The sequence below is a fragment of the Engystomops pustulosus genome, chromosome 5 (assembly GCF_040894005.1).
Source record: "Engystomops pustulosus chromosome 5, aEngPut4.maternal, whole genome shotgun sequence".
Classification (NCBI taxonomy): Eukaryota; Metazoa; Chordata; class Amphibia; order Anura; family Leptodactylidae; genus Engystomops; species Engystomops pustulosus.
The window spans coordinates 153,927,107-153,951,416 of NC_092415.1; the positions used below are offsets into that span (position 1 = coordinate 153,927,107).

At 43.7% G+C, this 24,310-nt stretch overlaps 1 protein-coding gene across 1 annotated transcript in view; it reads right to left on the bottom strand.

Annotated features, from left to right (window-relative positions):
* LOC140133370 (prostatic acid phosphatase-like) overlaps positions 1-4,487 on the bottom strand; it is a 44,312-nt gene extending 39,825 nt beyond the window's left edge. Inside the window, exon 1 of the mRNA XM_072153477.1 lies at positions 3,094-4,487. Within this exon, the coding sequence (XP_072009578.1) occupies positions 3,094-3,264 (171 nt within the window). The 5' untranslated portion in view covers positions 3,265-4,487. The remainder of the gene's footprint in view (positions 1-3,093) is intronic.
* Positions 4,488-24,310: the final 19,823 nt, after the last annotated feature.

Genomic DNA, 24,310 nt, shown 5'->3' on the forward strand with positions numbered 1-24,310 from the left:
CAGTGAAGTCATCAGAGGTTACTTTGTCTCACAGTCAGAGGAAGACTTCAGATATACTATGATATTTTCTAGTAAATTTGAAGTTTCCCTTTAACTGTGGCACACAGTGACCTCTATTGACTCTATTTGTCCGACTCTCCTTGCAGATCACTAGTGTATGAAGGGACAATGTTGGCTTTCTATGTATGTCTAAATAAATAAAGAATAAATAGTCTACTAATTACAGGGAAAGTTTTAGCTGTAAATATGCATGGAGGAAACAGCAAGGAGAGTGCAGACTTAGGCATTTTCAGAGCAAGGCAGGGGAAGCTTTCAAGGTAGATTTCAATCCCTTAGTGCTATTAACACAATAGAGATCATTTTTACCCTTTAATTTATAATTTTACTCAGTGTTGTTGCTGTTTTATATCCTATCACTCCCTAGGCCAGTGATGGCAAACCTTTTAGACACTGGGGGTCATTTACTAAGGGTCCCGATTCGCGTTTTCCCGACGTGTTACCCGATTTTCCCTGAATTGCCCCGGGTTTTTGGCGCATGCGATCGGATTGTGGCGCATCGGCGCCGGCATCGGGGGGCGTGGCAGAACGAAAACCTGACGGATTCGGAAAAACCGCCGCATTTTTAAAAAAAAGTGTCCTCGGCACACGCTTACCTTCACTCAGCCCGGCTCGGTGTACTCCAGTGCGTTCCGATGCTCTTCAGCGCAGCAGTGACATCTGGTGGACGTCGGAGGAACTGCCTTAGTGAATCGCCGGAAGACCCAAATCCACCGCAGAGAACGCGCCGCTGGATCGCGAATGGGCCGGGTAAGTAAATCTGCCCCACTGAGTGGCCAAACTACAACCAAAATCCACATTTACCATTTTTAAGTGCCAATATTAATTTTTAAGCAGTAACTTATTGCTACCTGTTCTTCCACATCTTTTAATTGTATAGGTCCCCTGAGGCCACCAATACAGTTGAAAGAAGGAGGGAAAATTCTTGGAATTATATTTGTGAAATGCTATTTTTTTGTTAATAACACTGAACTAGAAAAAGTGATATTTTGTTATCCTGAGTATATATGTAAAAAAAACTTGTCTTTGTGGGAATACCGCATTAAGCTTTATAAATAGCGTTTGTTCACACAGGAAAAATCCAATGATTATATTAGGATGATCTGCACATTTCCACTTCCCTCAATTTCTACTGTACAGGGTTTGGAATCAGTTGCAAGATATGGATGGACATCATCACTGTCCTTAATTTTAAATCACTATGCTTCAAATTCTTCTCTTTCCACTAAGACTAATGAGAGGCAGAATCCAGGACTATTATTCCAAAATGGAAAACACACAGGCCCACATTTAACCCATTCCCGCCGAGGCCCTTTTTTGTTTCTGCGTTTCAATTTTTTTCATGTAATGAGCTGTATGAGTGCTTGTTTTCTGCGTAACATATTTCACTTCGTATTGTATTGATTGTATTTAATATTCCATTCTGTGTACTGGGAAACAGCAAAATATTCCAAATAAAGTGAAAATGGTGACAAAACGCATTTGCGCCATATTCTTGTGGGCTTAGATTCTATGGCTTTCAATATGCGAAAACAAATGACATGTCTACTTCATTCTTTGGGTCAATAAGATTATGGGAATACCAAATTTGTATAGGTTTTATAATGTTTTCATAAATTTACAAAAGTTAAACCTTCTGTCCAAAGTAAAAATCCTTAATTTTGCCATGTCTGGCGCTAATAACTTTTTCACACTTCAGTGTACGGAGCTGTAGGTGTTAATGTACCCTAGATGGTCTAAAAAATTGTGAAAAAAAAAGAAAAAAAAAAGTTTAAAAAAGTTCAAATCACCCCCCTTTCCCTAGAACTGATATAAAACACAATAAACAGTAAAAATCACAGAGACATTAGGTTTCGCCGCGTCCCAAAATGCCTAATCTATCAAAATATAAAAACGGTTACGGCTGGCGGTGTCCGAAATGCGACTTTTACACCTTTTTACATGACATAAAAAAATGTAATGAAAAGTGATCAAAATGTCCCACAGTCCACAAAATGGTAGCAATGAAAACGTCAGCTCATTTCACAAAAAATGATCCCTCACACAGCTCTGTACTTCAAAGTATGAAAAAGTTATTAGCGTCAGAAGATGGCAAAACATTTTTTTCCTTTTTTGTACACATTTGTTCAATTTTTGAAAATGTATTAAAATGCAATAGAACCTGTATAAATTTGGTAGTACATTCCCAGTACACACCAGGGAATAATAAATAACATCTCGGGAAAGTAAAACTTTTTATACACTAAATAAGCCCTCACACAGCTCTGTACACGGAGTGAGAAATGAGCGAAAATACCCTGCGTCCTTAAGGGGTTAAGGAGTTGATCACCTTGAAGTCTATGTACTTTTAATAGGTAAAGTAAAAGTACATGATCCATCCGTTTCAGCAACCTGCCCTTCAGCCAGTCATATATAGATACCCAGCAGAGTGTGTAGCCAGTGGTACTGACATCTAAAACTGCATGTCCCTTGATGGTGGCTAAATTGTAATAGAGCGATGGTATGCAATGCAATAGAGGTGCTTGATAGGGTTATTAGAATTTATTTCAACACTATGGTGTGTTACGGGATTTTCTACAAATTTCACTGCTGCTGAGACTCCTAGTTATCACAAGAATGTATATGTCACATATGTATATGTTTTTGTGGGAAAACTTCATTATAGACTCAAAAAAAATAATGAATAAAAAATGATCACATAAAAATCACATAAAATAATTCGCCTAAAATAACAATTTGTCTAATTGTGTAATGTCTGCCTAATGCTGAACACAACGAAAAATATGAGAAGAATATGAAGAATACAAATATGATACGAACCGACCAAATGACTACATACAGATAAATAACTGTGATATCTATAGTTTTACATGGGGCTGCAGACTAACCTACTATTTTATATTAGCACATTTATTGATTGTACAAAGAAGGCAGCCTCAAAATGTAAAATCGTTTATTCCTTATTGTGCTACATCTGGAATTCTCTAGATCTTACAGATAAATGAATGACTATAACCATGTAATCTTTATACTCACCATAACAGCAAACTTCAGCTTTTTCTCTGCCTTTATTTGGCCCAAAACAAGAAAATATAAAGTGAGGAAAAAAAAATTTGTTAAAACCCATCTTGATTGGCTCACACTGTGCTTCCCTGGAGACATGGTGTAACCTCGCTGAACAGGTAGATCTGGCAGGTGCTTAGACATTACATGGCATACTTAGGGAAGCTGGGTGGAGCCCATCTAGTGTTTCAATGCCGATGTAAAAGTGTTCACCTGAGTCGTTCCTCCATAGTAGTGATAGATGGGATTCCTTTACACCTCCGGGTACCCGGGTTACGTACAAGATAGGTTCCTTGGTTTTGTACTTAAGATGAATTTGTATGTAAGTCAGAACTGTATATTTTATAATTGTAGCTCCAGACAGATCTCACTAGGAATGGTGCTGATGAAACCCATTGGACTCAAGGGGCGGAGTTAGCATTTATGCATCTAAAAAAAGTCCCATGAATGCTTCTATCTTGATTCTGAGTTGACCTTTTATTGTGGAGGTTGACGCTTCTGAGTTTGGGGTGGGGGCCATTTTGTCTAATGGTCCTGAATCCCTTACTAATCCAGTAGCCTTCTTCTCAAGGAAGTTGTCAACTGAGCTCAATTATGATCTAGGTAATCATGAACTTCTGGCCATAAAGTTGGCTTTTAAGGAGTGGAGACACTTCTTTGGGGGCCAGACTCCACATTACCACCAAATTACCGTAATAACTGACCACAAAAAGGTACTGTGGTCAGTAACCTGAACTCTTGCTGCGCTTTCTTTTTCACTAGTTTTGACTTCATCATTAAATATTGTCCTGGGTCTAAGAACACTAAGGCTGTCCCTGAGACTAACAAAAAAGACCCCGTCCCTCGTTTTGTCACCTCTGTCATTGTCCATTATTTAGACAACGCCATTGCTAATGCCCAAGATTCTCCCCTGATAATGTAGCTTTTGGGAAACTGTCCCCCTTATTTCTGACTCTGTGTCTTTCAAGAGATACATTGCTCTGTTCTGGACGGTCACCAGGGTATTGCTGGAACTAAGTATCTGCTGTTTAGGTCCTACTGCTGGCCATAATGGTGCCTTGATGACCAGTTGCTGCATGTGAGGTATGTGATAGATATAGGGTACCTTGTCATTATCTGTAGGGACTCTTTCATCCTCTCCCTCTTCCCAAAAAACCCTGGACTAATATATCTATGGATTTTATAACTGATTTGCCTTATTCCCAGGGAAAAACTGTTATCTCGATAGTATGTTATAGGTTTTCTAAATTGTGTCACCTAATTCCTCTAAAGAAGCTTCCCAGTGCTAAGATGCTTACCTTAGTATGTGTTTATCAATCACATACTTTATGTAAATAGGATTCCAGAGAATATTGGGGCACATTTACTAACTGATGTGTTCCAGTTTTCTGTTGAATCTATGCCACGAAGAATTGAGGCAGTTCTGAAGGCAAAAGGGGGTCCAACCCGTTACTAGCATGGTGTACCTAATAAAGTGGCCGGTGAGTGTATAATGCATGGGGGGTGAGGAGTGGGCTGCATATAAAGCATTGGCTGTGAGGGAGGTCTGCATATAATCCATGTGAGGAAAGGGGCTGCATATAATTAATCTATGGGTGGTGAGGGGAGCCTGGGCTGTATATAATTAATCTATGAGGGAAAGGCGGCTGCATATAATCCATGGGGGGGGGGGGGGGAGGGGCTGCATATTATTAATCCACGGGGGTGGATATAATTAATCCATGGGGGCGAGGAGGCTGTATAAAATGAATCCATGCCGCTACATGAGTTTACTGCAAAAGGGCCCACTGAGGCTCTGTTGCCCAAGGGTTCAATGAAACCTGGAGCTGACCCCCGGGGTCTGGTGACCCCTTGTAATTGGGGGTACTGTCATGTCTTCATCTGCTTCCTCTTATTGTCTCGTCTGGCTGTCTGATCTGATATAGGCCACACTCTTCACTTTGCCTTGCAAGAGTTAACTGTGTGGCTTTGATTGCTTGCTCTTTCCACCTGTGGCAGGGCCTAGCCTCCTGTGTCTGCTTTTGCTGACCCGGTTTGTCCACTCTGTCTTATTGTGTTGTTTGTTTGTTGTGTTCTGAGTGTGCACGAAGACTTAACCCTTTCAGGACCTGGCCCGTTTTTGTTTTTTCATTTTCATTTTTCACTCCCCATGATCAAAAATCCATAACTTTTTTATTTTTCCATGTCCAGATCTGTGTAACAACTTGTTTTCTGCGTAACAAATTACACTTCATAGAGATGGTATTTATTATTCCATGCCGTGTACTGGGAAGCGGGAAAAAAATTCCGAATGCAGTGAAATTGGTAAAAAAACGCATTTGTGCCGTTTTCTTGAGAGCTTGGATCTTATGGATTTCCCCGTGCACCCCAAATGACATGTCTACTTTATTCTTTGGGTCGGTACAACTATGGGGATAACAAATTTATATAGGTTTTATAATGATTTCATACATTTAAAAAAATTAAAACTTCCTATACAAAATTTTTTGGGGGGATTTTGACATCTTCCGGCGCTAATAACTTTTTTATACTTTGATGTACAGAGCTGTGAGTGGTTTAGTTTTTTGCGGATTTTGATGACGTTTACAATGTTATCAATTTTAGGACTCTACGACCTTGTGATCACTTTTTATAGAATTGAAAAATTTTTTTTAAATGACAAAAATGTGCCATTTTCAACTTTGGGCGCAATTTTCCGTTACGGGATTAAACGAGATTTTCGGACGCGGCGATACCTAATGTGTTTATGATTTTTACTGTTTATTTATATTTATATCAGTTGTAGGGAAGGGGGGGTGATTTGAGCTTTTAGGGTTTTTTATTATTATTATTTTTTTTAAACTTTTTATTATTTTTACTATTTTTCAGACTCCCTAGGGTACTTTAACCTGTCTGTACGATCCTATCATATACATATACATATATATATATATGGGGATTTTACTGCTGATAGCACATTGTAATGAATGGTTTAACCCCAAGTAGCTTCGGGTCTTCGTGAGACCCGGCGCTACCATGGCGACGGATCGCCGCTCCCCGATGACGTCACGGGGAGCGGCGATCCTCGAAAAGACTTACCGGCTATGGAGAGGGGCTATACCACCCGCGGCCGACGGGTTAAGAAGGGATTGTCTTCTAATTGTCTACCCCCTACCTAGAGGGGGATGGGGTAATAGGAAGGACCAACTGGGAACTGGATTTAGTTTCAGGGCCCATTGAATGTGTCATCTGACTGTCCCACTGGTCCGCCTTACGATAGGAATATATCTGTTCACAATAGTGCTTATGTCCTTATATTCCCTCCTATATGTAGTTAATGGGACAAGATTCTTGCTCTTGTTGCAGTTTTTATATCATATCCCTGATATCTAATAGCTCTTCATCTACTTTCCTACCTACTATATTTTTTTTGCTCGATTCAACATCCAATTTATATTACCTTTTTTGGATACATTTCTTTCTATAATGTCAAATTGTTTTTCAAATGATTCCTGCATTGAAAAGTTTTGTCTTGCACGTGTACATTCTCCATAGCCTTGATTGTATGTGGCGCATGAGAGCAGTTTAATTCTAATATAGTATTGGGAGCTATAGACTTGATGTATGTCATAGTGGACCTCTCCTCTGTAAACCCCTTCCCACCAAGGCCCTTTTTCATTTCCATTTTTTACTCCCCACCTTCAAAAATCTAAAACTTTTTAATTTTTCCATGAAAAGAGCTGGGTGTTTTCTGCATAACAAATTGCAGGTATTTAAAATTCCATGCCATGTACTGGGAAGTGGGATGATCCCACAAACTCCTGCAAATGTGGCAACGTCTATCCAGAAAGAATGGAAAGAGAAGAAAAATTCATCCAACCCTAAGACTCTTAGACATTTGGAAAAAAACAGAACTAAACTGGTATTGTGTCAAAGGTGAAGTATCTTTGTGTACAAAAAATAAAGGATTCCCAGGGTGGGAAAACTCCCCAAAATTGCAACTAGTCACTAAACAAATTTCACTCTGAGAAATACTAAGAACGCGAATCCAGGAACATCCGCCGACATGATACGACTTAGAGACAGGAATCTAAAACAGGACATAGCATGTAAAGGATTGCCTTTAATAGCCATACCAGCGGCAGGGACCTGGCAAAACTTCACTAATATGAAGTGCACAAAAAAACAGCAGGGGTTCATAACTGCTAATGCAGACCTGTGCAGAGACCGGGCAGAGACACCAACAATAATGGCGTAATCAGACACCTTTTAAATTCCTTTTGCTCCTCATTCACATTTTCTGTACCATCAAACACCCAGTTTATTCAAGCGTGAGTCCGCAGCAACGGTAGTGGTAGTATCCATAGTCTTTGTAACATGCAATTACTGAAGAAATAAGCTCACATTCACATAGTAATCTCAAACAGAACCTTTCATATATCAGACAAAAATAGTGTGCAAGCTCAATGTTCATCAATGTTCAATGAGACAAAGACATTTGGTATCTGTGTTACACCCACCGCAATACACATGTGAGTAGCTTATAGAAGTTGGTAATCTAATACTTTTTGTGCAGAGGATTACCTTCTGGTAGTAGGCAAATTATTCCATGAAAAAAGTTCACGATCCAGCACTTTTTCACATTTTTATGATCAGGCTTTTATTTCTGCATATACAAGGCGTTCAGCATTCCCTCATAACACTAGGTCCCTGCGGGCTAAGGCCCTGCCTAAAGCAGATAGACCGCCCTGGTAAGGACAAACCCACTATCAGGAACCTAACTGATGGTCCCTGAGTGACTCTACAAGATGACAGGAAAACCTACTTCATCTGCCAGCTGCTGGATGGTGGAGCGGACAGGTAACCGGAATACAGATATAATTCAGTGTTCACACTGGTAACAGAAACCAACACAAGACAGACAGGAAGGCGGGTCCCACTAGGAGATAAATAATACTGAGGGACAAACAACAGATACAGACAGACAAGCGGAGTCAAACAAACCGGGTCAAAACCAAGATGGCAGCCAAGGTACAGATTCGTATAGCAAATAGAATGGTCAGTAGGCAAAGCAGAAGTCAATACACAGAATAGCAAGAAACGCAATGGCAAGAGCATTAGATACACAGATTAGACTGCAATAACCAGCACCTAATGAAGGGCTGGGTAGAATATAAGGCAGAAATGGACACTACCTCCAGCACAGACTGGCTGAGCCGTCCATCACTCAAACCGCAGCTGCAGGCAAAACGAGTACAAAGACACACAAAGCTTTCCCAGGATCAGAAATGGAGCTGTCACTCACAGGCAGCTCTGGGTGTGGTTTTCCAGCAAGAAGCCTGAAACCTCATCCCATGAGAACAATTTGCGAGTTCTGACAATGGTGCAGTACATTAATAAATACTACCACAGAAACCAAATACTGCATTCATAGCAGACAATAATACTTCACACCCCAGAGCAGATAATAATAGTACCAGAGAGCACACAGCAGGCCTAAAATACTGGAAACTTCCAGAGCATAAAATTACTAATACTGGAGAACCCAGAGCAGACAAATACTGGAGACTCCATAGAAGATAATATTACATGAGACCCCGTAGCAGACTAATAATACTGGAGTACCCCAGAGCAGACAATAACACTTTAGACCCCATAGAAGAGAATATTGGAGACCCCTAGTGCTTAAAACTACAAATACTGTCTTCCACCAGAGCAGACAAATACTGGAGCTGCCCAGAGTATACAAATACTGGAGACCCCATAGCAGACTAACAGTACCAAAGACCCCAAGAAAAGGCAAATACAAATACTAAAGATGCAGAAAGCAGACAATAATACTTGAGACCCCATAGAAGAAAATACTGGAGACCCCTAAAGCATAAAACTAATAATACTTGACACCCCCGAGCAGACAAAAAAATATAAATGATCCTTTCCTTTCCTGGCTCTTCTTCTCCTCTCTACATCACAATACAGCTTCTTCTCAACTCCCTGCTCCACTCTGCAGCTTTTTCTCTCCTCCCTGCACCACATTGCAGGTTCTTCTCTGCTCCATGTGCCCCTCTGCTCTGTGTTCCGTGCTGATTGTATGCGGCGGCATCAGGACCTGGAGCAGAACTGCACCAGGAGCAGTAGAGGACACGGGGGCAGTACAGTACAGCTGACAAGTACTTACCACTCTCTCGTAGGCGCTCTGCTCTGGGTTCTGACCTTGACACATACAACCAGTGTTAGGAGTTAGGACACAAAGCGGAGCCGCAGAAGAGGACCCAGGAGCAGTTTTCCGACCTCATGCACCAATGAAGGCTTCCATTACTTATGTTACATCAGTTATGGAAGTGTTTATTGGACTCTAAATGTCAGCAGCATGAGCAGCAACTCATGGTTTGACAAGCTGTGTGTGGCCTGTCGGCAGGGATTTTGCACCACTAATACCACTTTTAGTCGATGTGAATGTGTACATGCTCAGGAAAAGGAAAGGAATGCCTGGATTTATCTCAAGCACTGCTAGAGTGACCAGGAAAACAGAAGTCACTGAACATTTTGGTGGAACTGGAGTTGGAGTCGAAGTTCAGGAAATTGAGGAGTCAGGGGTTTGGCTTAGCGACTCCACAGCCCTGCTTATGTCTGTATTAAGATAATCCCTATTAAACCTCCATAGAAGAGCGCACGCATAAACTTCAATCAAGTAAATCAAATCTTTATTACAAAATTAATTGACAATACATCACAAAAGTACATCAAATTAAAAGAACCCCATTAACAAAGACATCTAAAAACATGATATAAAACATACGGACAGCGTGCAAAAACTGAAAAGGCAACCAATATATGTAAAAATTAGGCGCTGGTGTTTCTCCTCAGGGTACTGGAGCTGTAAATTCAGATGAAAAAAGGTACTACATATCACTGTATTACAATGGTAAGTCCCAATATCACAAATATGTACCTCTATAACATCAAGAAAGATAAAACACAACCATAATATGCTAACAACTACCCACCAGACGCCATTTTGGCCCAACCAGTACACCCCAATGCGCATTTCGCACCCTGCTTCGTCAGGGGGTGTACGGATGGTGTGTGAGCACGGCATTAAATCTGAAAATAACAAGTGAAATCCATTACCATAATCTGTGCGAGATTTCGGCGCATGTGTGGAGATCACAGTCATCCCACTTCCGGCCGTCAGTGTCACAGCACCCGCGATACAAAAAGTATCAGGAGATCCGAAACTGGCACTCGCCAGAAGTGGGAGAAGTGACAAGTCTCCAGACTTGGAGTTGTTTTACTTACGTTGAGGGGTGTATTTTCTATGGTGGGGTAATTTATGGGGTTTTACTATTATTTAGGCCTTTCAAAGTCACTTGAAAGGTTGTCTCTCAAAATGTGAGTTTTAGCGATTTTCATCAAAATTAGAAAAACGCACCTAAAGTTCTGTGCCTCATAACATCCTAGAAAAATGAGAGGATGCATAAAATATAATTCCAACATAATGCAGACATTCCGGAAATGTTAATTATCAAGCTCTTTGGGTGTTTTAACTATCTCCATGGAAAGCAGAACATTTAAATCTTTGAAAACGAAGAATTTTCCTGAAATGTAGCCAAATTTTCATTATTATGAAACGCTAATAATGCCCCCTTTCTGTAGCTCCCCAACTTATGGCTCTTAACTTTACTCTGTCACATAATAGCCCTAGTCTGCTCCCACCTTGATTTCTTTTTCAGTCACATAAAAAAAACACATCCTCTGAAAATATTTTATTTATCTATAGTCAATCAATTCCCCTCTGTTGATATTGCAAAAAAATGCAGTTTTTAATCAATCCTGTCCCTGTATGGCTTCATTCCCTGACACCTAAGTGTTTAACCTCTTAGTACTAATACTACTAATCTTTATTGCTATAGCACCATCATATTCCATAGCACTTTAAAAATCATTGGGGACAAATAAAATAAGACAATACAGAGTAAAATCATAGTCATGTGAGACAATAGGAGTGAGGGCCCTGCTAGCAAGAGCTTACAGTCTATTAGTACTAAAAGTAGGGGAAAAAAACAAAACAAAGGCAAACAAGAGGACAGCGCCTCGTGTGATACTGTGAGGATAAGGAGAAAGAGGTACGTATGGTATCCAATGGAACCACGCAGAGAATAGGGGGGGTATGTAGGAAGTGACCCCCCCCTAGAGGTGTGCTCACCTTATTATAAAGTTAATGCGCTTTTAAAGTATCCGTAAGCTGCCCTTCAGTTTGGTGGTGTTTAACCTAAGTTAAACCAGTGATCCAATAGACAGAAGGGGTGGTTTAGAAAACCAAAAGAGGGCTGGAACGGCGCTATTCGGACAAGGGTCTTCAAGAGGGTTAAAATGCTTTATTCCATAGTAGACGCGTTTCGGGCTAATCAGCCCTTCTTCAAGTACAATTGGATAAAATAGGAGGTGATTTTCAGCGGCAGCTTAATCCGCCAAATCTGGTATGAAAAGTCGCCGGCAGCAGCGAGTGCGCAGGCGCGGGGACAGTAACGCCCCGCGCCGGCCCACTCCCGTCCGGCCGCGCCCCCCGCTCGGCCGGCCGCGCCCCCCCTTCACGCCCCTTCACGCCCCACTGGCGTGAAGGTAGCAGATTGGGGAAAATAAACGCAAAAGCTAGCAATAAGCTAGCATTTGCGATTATTTCAGGGCCTCTGCACCACTGGCGGTGCGCAGAGGTCCTGATAAATATGCCCCTAGGTCTCTGAAAGGTTCGCCATCACTATATAGTGGCTTAGGTAGCTTGATAAATGTGGCACATGAGGTTAACCTTAAAGAGGTTTTACCAGGGAACAAGTTAGGCTTTATCCATCACTGAGAATTCCATAGATCAGCAAGTTAGACCCTATCCTGTGGGAAAACCCCTTTAAGTGAATTTGTGACATCTTAAAATAAAAGAAGGTGTAAACTAGTTCCTATCAGAAGGTTTCTGAAGTACATTTAATATTAATTAGCAACTTTTTGAGAAGTAACACTTCATAAATCTGTCTTCAATATTGTATTCTGTATTCCATGATAAATTGGCAACAGTTTAGGGATGCAAGATATTTATTGTTCTGTTCACCCTGAGCTGTATGCGCATTTGATGATTGTAAATAAAGATATTTTCAATAAAATATAGTGGTATATTGTGCACACAAAATATTAGGTTAATGTGCTGTCACAGTATAGAGATAATGGAGTGTTTTACTAAGCCTATGGGGCACATTTACTTTGGGCCGGTTTTCAGACTGACTATTCACATTCTTTTAGATGAAAATGAGCTTAAGCTATTGTGTCGCAAGGGGCGTGCTGGCGCTCAGTAAGACCAAGCGCCGGATTTAACATGCAAAGTCTGTCGCACGTCCTATGTTGCACCACAAAAAAGTTGGTTAAATCTGTTGGACCAGTGTGGGGAAACGACAGATTCATGATTTCTGGCACATGCCCTTAATGAATCCATTGCAATCAGCATTATACACAGGCAGAGCAGTAAACAAACAGTATGTATGCAACTTTGATGCATATATACTGCATGTATATACAGTATGAGTTTGTATATACTGTATGTATTAGTGTATAAATATATATATAAGTACATAAAAGTGTGCATATGAGTGTATACGTATGTATGTGTGTACAGGTATATAAAAGTGAGTGTAGAATGTTATGTGTGTGTATTTAAATGTATAAATGTGTGTGATTGTATACACATGCTTGTATGTATGAATGTTTTTTAAGAGAAGGGGTGCCCCATGCAGAAATCTGCTATGGGGCCCTGCCTCTCCTAGCCACTGCACCTATGTGTCATGTGCTGGTTGTCAGGAGGATGTTGGTGTTGGGCATTTACTCCGTTGCATGGTGGAGGCCACTGTCATCCATGATTAGACGTGGACTGTAACAGCAAAAGCTGTAGCTGTTTTCTTTTTTTGCCTATGTTTTGATGCCAGAGCTTCTGTAGGACTAGATCTGTGTTTACTGGTTGTAGAAGACTGACACCCAGTGGCTACATGTATGAAGTGGACATAACTAAGAACCAGATGTTGCTGCCTTTTTTTACATTTATTAATATATGGCCTCTAGAGATGGGCGAATCGATTCTAGCGAAGTAGAATTTGTTTAAAATTTCAGGAAAACTTCGGTTCAGCAGGCTTATGTAATGTCACACAGCCCTATAAAACAGACGGCCTTTTGCAATTCCGTCATTTCACACTGCATATGCTGTCTCTAGCGTCTAGTTGCTTGTACTCAGTAGTTAATAGAGAGACTTTTATGCTCAAAGTCGAGGGTGTCAGTTTTTGGGGTTCTATATTCCCCAAATTTAATTCTTTTTGTTGCTAAAGTAGATATCAATAAATCTGTGTCAAATCAACATAGTTGATTAACCAATATGTCAGACAGACAGGTGGCAGGTGGAGCAGGCACAGGCCGCAGCACAGTAAGGGGACATCGCAGCAGGAGTGACTCTGTGAGGCCACCAGCAGCAGCAGCAGGTCATGGAGCAGACCCTGGTCCAGCAGGTGGTGGCCTACTTGGACAGCACTTTACCACCCCAGGTAGAGGATCCCCTGGACTACTGGGCAGCCAAACTTGATGCGTGGCCGCAACTTGTGGAGTTTGCAGCAGAGAAGCTGTCCTGCCCGGCCAGTAGTGTGGCATCAGAGCGGGTGTTCAGTGCGGTGGGGGCCAACCCGCTTGTCCACCCGTAATGTGGAGAGACTGACCTTTGTCAAGAGAAATCAGGCAGGATTTCATAATGAATGAAAAGCTTCAGGAATGATAGCCAAAAGCAGGAGTGGATACAGAACACAAAGGGCATGTAAATATCCCATTTAACCCCTTAGCGCTCTGCGCCGTAGCTGTACAGCGCTGTATAGCAGCCGAACCGGCATCGTTAGCCGCGGGATTTCAACGGTAATCTACCGTTGACATCCCCGGCTAACACCCGCGGTCGGAGTGGGCTCCGATCGCGGGTGTTTAACCCGTTAAATGCCGCGGTCAACGCGACCGCGGCATTTAACATGCCTTCTGGGGGTCTTTACCCCACGATCGGCCCCCCCCGCACCGTTTTCGGGGGGGGCGATCGCTGTTTTGGCACCTCTGGGGTCCGATCGGGACCCCAGAGAAGCCTGGAGGGTTTACCTTTAAGATGGCGTCTGTGACGTCATCTTAAAGGCAAAGTGTCAGCCTATGCATCTGCATAGGCTGGCACTGATAATACCCTGCAATACATTAGTATTGCAGAGTATTATCAAGAACAAGCAATCAGATGATTGCTTGTTCATATCCCATGGTGGATCATGTAATAAAATGTAAAAAAAAATGTTTTTCAATAAAAAATTACTTTATAAATCACTAAAAATGCCCATAAGCCCCAAAACATATAAAGAGACATATAACACTCAAAAAAGTCTAAATCATAACACAAACCCCACATATATAGTATAAACGCGTCCGTAACAATCCATAGAATAAAACTAGATAACTATTGAACCCATATGATGAACGCCGTAAAAAAAAAACGTTAAAAAACCGCCAAAAATTATGATTTTTACCTATTATATCCCACTAAAAATGCAATAAAAAGTGATCAACAAAACATATGTACTCCAGAATGATATTGTTGCAAAGAACAACATGTCCCGCAAAAAACAAGCCATCGACCAGCTCTGTAGCCAAAAACGTAACAATGTTATGCCACTTGGAAGACAGCGATGCAAAAATGATAGATTTTTCCCCACATTAGGGTTTTATTTGGCAAATTTAGTAAAACATAAGAAAAAATATTCATGTCTGGTATCCCCGTAATCGTATCGACCCATAGAATAAAGATAACAGGATTGTTAGGCTATACGGTGAACACGAAAAAAAAAAAGTAAAAAATCCAGTACAGAATTGATGCTTTTCTACTCATGACCTCAAAAAAAGTTCCAAAATTTTCAACAATAGGTGATACCAACCCCAAAATGGTAACACTGGAAAAAGCATCTCGTCCCGCAAAAAAAATGCCATCACATGGCCCAAATAACGGAAAAGCGAAAATTTTATAGCCTTCAAAAGGGGGCAACCAGAAAACTAAAATCCTGGCAGCTGCAGGGTGCTCCTTCCCTTCTGCGCCTCGCTGTGCCCCCATAACACAAGTAACGGCCACGTGTGGGGGGTCGCTGCACTCAGGAGAAATTGTAGAACAAATTTTATGGTGAGTTTTCTCTTCTGAAAATGTGTAAATTTTAGGGCTAAATGAACGTATAACCGACAAAATTTGACCATTCTAAATTTCACCGCCATTTTGATTCAATTACTATGAAGATCTCAAGGGGTTAACAATCTTTGTAAATGTTGTTTCTGATAGTTTGAGGGGTGCAGATTTGAAAATGGGTTGGTTATATAGGGGGTTTTGTTGCTAAATATGTAAAATTTGATTTCAAACAGTATTTATCCCCAAAATAGTCAATTCCGAAAATACGGAAAATCGCTATTCGATTTGTAGGCCGCGTGACGTAAAAATAAATTATCCAAACATTTCAAAAATTATGAAAATGTAAAGTAGACAAATGGGAAATGTTATTCTGCAAGTTATTTAGGTGGTAAATTTATCTGCCTGAAAACGCGGTGATTTTGAATTCCGAAAATGGCAAATTTTTCTAAAAATTCATCATTTTTTTCTTTTTTTTGTAAATAAACGCAAAACTTATCAGCCAAAATTTACCACTAAAATGAAGTACAACATGTGGGGAAAAAACAATCTCAGAATCGCTTTGATAAGTAACAGTGTTCAAAAGTTATTACCACAGGAAGAGACACTGGTCAAATTTAAAATAAAAGTTGCGAGCCTTAACCTGCAAACAGGCTGCGTCCTTAAGGGGTTAATGGTCATCTCTGTTTTGGATCCAATCTTGTTTGTTTTTTGCTTTACAATACTGATGGATTATTGACTGATTGAAAGCGGACACTGATGGATGAAAAGAATTGCAAAATGATCAGTGACGTCAGTGCAAAATTACTGCTGACACCCTCTCCACTCTATTGGGGGGGTTTAAAGGACACCTATAGAGATGAGCGAACATGCTCGTCCGAGCTTGATGCTCGGTCGAGCATTAGGGTACTCGAAACTGCTCGTTGCTCGGACGAATACTTCGCCCGCTCGAGAAAATGGCAGCTCCCGCCGTTTTGCTTTTTGGCGGCCAGAAACAGAGCCAATCACAAGCCAGGAGACTCTGCACTCCACCCAGCATGACGTGGTACCCTTACACGTCGATAGCAGTGGTTGGCTGGCCAGATCAGGTGACCCTGGGATAGACTAGCCGCTGCCCGCGCTGCTCGGATCATTCTGTGTCTGGATGCCGCTAGGGAGAGAGCTGCTGCTGGTCAGGGAAAGCGTTAGGGTGTTCTATTAGCTTACTGTTAGGCAGGAGTGATTCTCAAAGAACCCAACAGCCCTTCTTAGGGCTACAATAACGTTCTACTTTTTTTATTTTAATTTGCATCTAGTACCATTTTGTGAGGAATTAGCAGGGGGACTTGCTACCGTTGTGTTTAGCTCTTAGTGGCACACATATCCATAGCAAAGACCGAAGTGGGAAAATTTAGTAGGGGTTGGATTTCAATTAGGCACTAACTCAGTGTCATCTCATCTGGCATAGTAGTGTGCTTTGATACTTGGCTAGAAAATAGCCATAGGAGAATACAAAGAGCTTACTTACGCCTACAGTAGCGTTCTATATATTTGATTTCTGGTTGATCTGCTGGTGGCTGTACTTTCTGCAGTGCATGTACTAGCCAATTCTGAGCAATTTGTAGTGAGACTTGCGACCGCTGTGTTCTGCGCTTAGTGACGCACATATCCATAGCAAAGACCGAAGTGGGAAAATTTAGTAGGGGTTGGATTTCAATTAGGCACTAACTCAGTGTCATCTCATCTGGCATAGTAGTGTGCTTTGATACTTGGCTAGAAAATAGCCATAGGAGAATACAAAGAGCTTACTTACGCCTACAGTAGCGTTCTATATATTTGATTTCTGGTTGATCTGCTGGTGGCTGTACTTTCTGCAGTGCATGTACTAGCCAATTCTGAGCAATTTGTAGTGAGACTTGCGACCGCTGTGTTCTGCGCTTAGTGACGCACATATCCATAGCAAAGACCGAAGTGGGAAAATTTAGTAGGGGTTGGATTTCAATTAGGCACTAACTCAGTGTCATCTCATCTGGCATAGTAGTGTGCTTTGATACTTGGCTAGAAAATAGCCATAGGAGAATACAAAGAGCTTACTTACGCCTACAGTAGCGTTCTATATATTTGATTTCTGGTTGATCTGCTGGTGGCTGTACTTTCTGCAGTGCATGTACTAGCCAATTCTGAGCAATTTGTAGTGAGACTTGCGACCGCTGTGTTCTGCGCTTAGTGACGCACATATCCATAGCAAAGACCGAAGTGGGAAAATTTAGTAGGGGTTGGATTTCAATTAGGCACTAACTCAGTGTCATCTCATCTGGCATAGTAGTGTGCTTTGATACTTGGCTAGAAAATAGCCATAGGAGAATACAAAGAGCTTACTTACGCCTACAGTAGCGTTCTATATATTTGATTTCTGGTTGATCTGCTGGTGGCTGTACTTTCTGCAGTGCATGTACTAGCCAATTCTGAGCAATTTGTAGTGAGACTTGCGACCGCTGTGTTCTGCGCTTAGTGACGCACATATCCATAGCAAAGACCGAAGTGGGAAAATTTAGTAGGGGTTGGATTTCAATTAGGCACTAACTCAGTGTCATCTCATCTGGCATAGTAGTGTGCTTTGATACTTGGCTAGAAAATAGCCATAGGAGAATACAAAGAGCTTACTTACGCCTACAGTAGCGTTCTATATATTTGATTTCTGGTTGATCTGCTGGTGGCTGTACTTTCTGCAGTGCATGTACTAGCCAATTCTGAGCAATTTGTAGTGAGACTTGCGACCGCTGTGTTCTGCGCTTAGTGACGCACATATCCATAGCAAAGACCGAAGTGGGAAAATTTAGTAGGGGTTGGATTTCAATTAGGCACTAACTCAGTGTCATCTCATCTGGCATAGTAGTGTGCTTTGATACTTGGCTAGAAAATAGCCATAGGAGAATACAAAGAGCTTACTTACGCCTACAGTAGCGTTCTATATATTTGATTTCTGGTTGATCTGCTGGTGGCTGTACTTTCTGCAGTGCATGTACTAGCCAATTCTGAGCAATTTGTAGTGAGACTTGCGACCGCTGTGTTCTGCGCTTAGTGACGCACATATCCATAGCAAAGACCGAAGTGGGAAAATTTAGTAGGGGTTGGATTTCAATTAGGCACTAACTCAGTGTCATCTCATCTGGCATAGTAGTGTGCTTTGATACTTGGCTAGAAAATAGCCATAGCAATAGGATAGCATTGTTTGGTTTTAAAAACTCAAAAAAAAAACAAAAAACACAAAAAAAAACAAAAAACACAAAAAAAAACAAAAAAAAGTTAAAAAAAAAATAAAGTTATAACTCTCATTTTAAAAATGTTTAACCCGAGGGCTAGGGGTAGAGGACGAGGGCGGGGACGTGGGCGTCCAACTACTGCAGGGGTCAGAGGCCGTGGTCCTGGGCGGGGTGAGACACCACCTGCTGATGAGGGAGCAGGGGAACGCCGCAGAGCTACACTCCCTAGGTTCATGTCTGAAGTTACTGGGACTCGTGGTAGAGCACTGTTGAGGCCAGAACAGTGCGAACAGGTGATGTCGTGGATTGCTGACAATGCTTCGAGCAATTTGTCCACCACCAGTCAGTCTTCCACGCAGTCCACCCATGTCACCGAAATCGCCACTCCTCCAGCTCCTGCACCTCAGCCTCCTCCCCCCCAGTCTGCCCCCTCCCAGGAAAATTTGGCATTTGAACCGGCATACTCTGAGGAACTGTTTTCTGGACCCTTCCCACAGTCACAAACCACTTGTCCGGTTGCTGCTGAGCAATTTTCCGATGCCCAGGTTTTCCACCAGTCACAGTCTGTGGGTGATGATGACCTTCTTGACGTAGTGGAAGTGTGTAAAGAGGTGTCCGACGATGAGGAGACACGGTTGTCAGACAGTGGGGAAGTTGTTGTCAGGGCAGGAAGTCCGAGGGGGGAGCAGACTGAGGGATCGGAGGATGATGAGGTGACAGACCCAAGCTGGGTTGAGAGGCCGGGTGAACACAGTGCTTCTGAGACGGAGGAGAGTCCTCGACCAGAACAGGTTGGAAGAGGCAGTGGTGGGGCCAGACGGAGAGGCAGGGCCAGAGCTGGTGCATCAGCGCCAAATGTGTCAACTAGTGAAGCTCCCGTGGCGAGGGCTCTTGCGGCGAGGGCTAGATCTTCAGAAGTCTGGAGGTTCTTTAAGGAAACACCGGATGACCGACGGACTGTGGTGTGCAACATTTGCCAAACCAGGCTCAGCAGGGGTTCCACCACTACTAGCTTAACTACCACCAGTATGCGCAGGCATATGAATGCTAAACACCCCACTCAGTGGCAACAAGCCCGTTCACTTCCGGCCGTGCACACCACTGCTCCTTCCCCTGTGTCAGCTGCTAGTCAGCCCCCTGCCCAGGACCCTGCCACAAAAACCCCATCGTCGCCTCCACGATCCTCCACAGCATCCACCAGCGTTCAGCTCTCCATACCCCAGACGCTGGAGCGGAAACGCAAATATAGTGCAACCCACCCGCACGCCCAAGCCCTTAATGTCCACATCTCCAGATTGCTTAGCCTGGAGATGCTGCCCTATAGGCTAGTAGAGACCGAGGCCTTTCGCAACCTCATGGCGGCGGCCGCCCCTCGGTATTCGGTCCCCAGCCGCCACTACTTTTCCCGATGTGCCGTCCCAGCCCTGCACCAGCACGTGTCAGACAACATCATCCGTGCCCTGACCAACGCCGTTTCTGACAAGGTCCACCTGACCACGGACACGTGGACGAGTGCTGCCGGGCAGGGCCACTATATATCGCTGACGGCACATTGGGTTAACTTGGTGGAGGCTGGGACCGAGTCTGACCCTGGGGCTGCTCATATACTGCCGACGCCGAGGATTGCGGGGCCTACCTCGGTCCAGGTGTTTCAGGCCTACTATGCCTCCTCCTCCTCCCACCCCTCCTCCACCTCCTCCTCCGAACTACCATCCGTGGGCACGGCGCCATCAGTCGGTAGCTCTAGGCACAGCAGCAGTGCCGTCGCTAAGCGACAGCAGGCGGTGCTCAAACTGCTGAGCCTAGGCGACAAAAGGCACACCGCCCAAGAGCTATTACAGGGCATCACGGCGCAGACTGATCTGTGGCTGGCACCGCTGAACCTCAAGCCGGGAATGGTTGTGTGTGACAACGGCCGTAACCTGGTGGCGGCTCTGCAACTCGGCAGACTGACACATGTGCCATGCCTGGCCCATGTGTTAAATCTGATAGTTCAGCGTTTCCTCAAGACATACCCCAATCTGTCTGATTTGCTCACGAAGGTGCGCCGCATCTGTGCGCATTTCAGGAAGTCCAGCCCAGATGCTGCCACTCTCAGGGCAGCGCAGCGCCGCCTCCAACTGCCCGCTCACCGACTGTTGTGCGACGTGCCCACGAGGTGGAATTCAACACTGACCATGTTATCCAGAGTTTACCAGCAGCGCAGAGCGATTGTAGACTGCCAGATGTCAACTTCCACCAGAACTGGTAGTCAGGTCAGTCAGCTTCCTCAAGTCTACAATGAGGAGTGGACGTGGATGTCTGATATCTGTCAGGTGCTGAGTAACTTTGAGGAGTCAACACAGATGGTCAGTGGCGATGCCGCCATCATCAGCCTCACCATCCCGCTGCTTGGCCTGTTGAAAAACTCTCTGGTCAGCATGAAGTCGGAAGCTTTGCGCTCGTCACAAGAGACAGGGGAAGAATATTCCCTTGTTGATAGCCAAAGCACCCTCAGGTCTGTTTCTCAGCGCATATCGGAGGAGGTGGAGGTGGAGGAGGATGAGGAGGAAGAGGAGGAGAATGTTGGCGAGACACAAGAGGGGACCATTGTTGAGTCCTTCACTGTTCAGCGTGTATGGGCAGAAGAAGAGGAGTTGGAGGAGTTGGAGGAGGAGGAAATGGACAGTCAGGCCAGTGAGGGGAGTGAATTCTTACGCGTTGGTACTCTGGCGCATATGGCAGATTTCATGCTAGGCTGCCTATCCCGTGACCCTCGCGTTCAAAGAATTTATTCCAGCACCGATTACTGGGTGTTCACTCTCCTGGACCCACGGTACAAGCAAAATCTTCCCACTCTCATCCCTGCAGAGGAAAGGAGTGTGAGAATGCATGAATACCAGCAGGCCCTGGTGCACAAGCTGAAACAGTATTTCCCTTCTGACAGCGCTAGCGGCAGAGTGCGTAGTTCTGCGGGACAAGTAGCGAGGGAGAGTAGGCGAGCAGGCAGCTTGTCCAGCACTGGCAAGGGTACGCTTTACAAGGCTTTTGCCAGCTTTATGTCACCCCAGCAAGACACTGTCACCTGTCCCCAGTCTCGGCAGAGTAGGGCTGATCTTTACAGAAAGATGGTGAGGGAGTACGTAGCTGACCATACCATCGTCCTAAATGATCACACAGCTCCCTACAACTACTGGGTTTCAAAGCTGGACATGTGGCACGAACTGGCGCTGTACGCCTTGGAGGTTCTTGCCTGCCCTGCCGCTAGCGTCTTGTCCGAGCGGGTTTTCAGTGCAGCTGGTGGCATCATCACCGATAAGCGTACACGCCTGTCGACTGACAGCGCTGACAGGCTGACGCTTATTAAAATGAATAAAGGCTGGATTTCTCAGAATTTCCAATCTCCACCAGGTGAAGGAAGCTCAACCTGAATAATTGATCCACTCCTCCTCCTCCTCATTTTCCTCCTTCTCCTCCTCTTTGTACAGTAAAGCAGAGGAAAATGGCTATTATTTGACAGGGCCCACTGGCTCTTGCTATAGTACTTCATGCATTTAATTTTTCTGGAGGGCCACCTACCCGGTCCTCTGTTTGAAACAATTTTTGTGAGTGCCACATACAGGCACTCAATCTATTCCATTTTACTGGAGGGCCACCTACCTGCTCCTCTGGTTTGAAAAATTTTTGGGAGTGCCACATACAGGCACTCAATCTATTCCATTTTTCTGGAGGGCCACCTACCCGGTCCTCTGTTTTAAAAAATTTTTGGGACTGCCACATACAGGCACTCAATCTATTCCATTTTACTGGAGGGCCACCTACCTGCTCCTCTGGTTTGAAAAATTTTTGGGACTGCCACATACAGGCACTCAATCTATTCCATTTTACTGGAGGGCCACCTACCTGCTCCTCTGGTTTGAAAAATGTTTGGGACTGCCACATACAGGCACTATCCAAATTAAATTGTCTCCATAGCAGCCTCCACACGTTGTCTCCATTGCTACCTCCAAAAGTCGTCCATATAGCTGCCTCCATACATCGTCCCTTTATCAAACGAGGTGTGTCAGGCAGAAATTTGGGTTGTTTTCATGGATTCCACATCAAAGTTGTTAACTTTGTCGCCACCCTGCTGTGTTATCCACAAAATATACTGGCAAACTTTTACCATTTAGGGATATTATTTCAGCGCTTCTTGCGCATCTGTTTACATTCCCCTCACCCGGCATATCCTAAACTTATAAGAACGCTACTACACTTGATCTTATACAAAAGGTTCTTAGAAGTGCTGTTTGGGGAGTAGCCTAGAGACAGGGGCTTGGATTGGCGAAAGCTCGCCTGGCAGCGGAGCGCCAGCTCCATGCGCATCATGCGCTTCTTGCGCATCTGTTTACATTCCCCTCACCCGCCATATCCCAAACTTATAAGAACGCTACTACACTTAACTTGGTGCAGGCTGGGACCGAGTCTGACCCTGGGGCTGGTCATATACTGCCGACGCAGAGAATTGCGGGGCCTACCTCGGTCCAGGTCTCAAAGGCCTACTATACCTCCTCCCACCCCTCCTCCCCCTCCTCCTCCTCCGAATTACCATCCGTGGGCATGGCGCCATCAGTCGGTAGCTCTAGGCACAGCAGCAGTGACGTCGCTAAGCGACAGCAGGCGGTGTTGAAACTGCTGAGCCTAGGCGATAAAAGGCACACCGCCCAAGAGCTATTACAGGGCATTCCACATCAAAGTTGTTAACTTTGTCGCCACCCTGCTGTGTAATCCACAAAATATACTTGCAAACTTTTACCATTTAGGGATATTATTTCAGCGCTTCTTGCGCATCTGTTTACATTCCCCTCACCCGCCATATCCTAAACTTATAAGAACGCTACTACACTTGATCTTATACAAAAGGTTCTTAGAAGTGCTGTTTGGGGAGTAGCCTAGAGACAGGGGCTTGGATTGGCGAAAGCTCGCCTGGCTGCAGAGCGCCAGCTCCATCCCAAGATCCAACTAACATAGTTGCAGCACCTTTAATCTACTACTAGTTCACTGCCTCCATAATAATAATAATAATAATCTTTATTTATATAGCGTCATCATATTCTGTAGCGCTTTACAAATCATAGGAAACAAATACAAATGTAATGTAACAGAGCACAACATTTGTATGGAACAACAGGAGTGAGGTCCCTGCTCGCCAAAGCTTACGGTTTATGAAGATGATGGGGTAACACGAGGTAAAAGAATATTTAATGGTCAAGCCATTCTTCTTAGGGAATAGAAAAAAATATAATAAATGGAATTGCTGTCGCTTGAACCACTCAGCCGTCATCTTATATACCAGGTCCAGGGTGAATGGGACTGCAGAGAAGTCTGGTGCCTGTTGGTTGCTGGATAACAGATGGGAGGACGACACAGGACGGGTTAGTAGAAGAGTTAAAACTTCATGCAGTTAATGAGTGTTATAGGCTTGCCTAAAGAAATGGGTTTTAAGAGCACGTTTGAAACTTTGGAGGTTAGGTATTAGTCTGATAGTCCGGGGCAGAGCATTCCATAGAATTGGTGCAGCTCTAGAGAAGTCTTGGAGAAGCGAGTGGGAGGTCCGCACTAGGGTAGAGGTTAATCTAAGATCACTGGCGGATCTAAGAGCACGGGTTGGGCGATAGACTGAGATAAGAGAGGAGAGGTAGGGGGGTGCAGCATTATACAGAGCTTTATGGATGAGGGTTATTATTATTTTAAACTGTATTCGAAAGGAGACTGGCAGCCAGTGCAGCGACTGGCATGA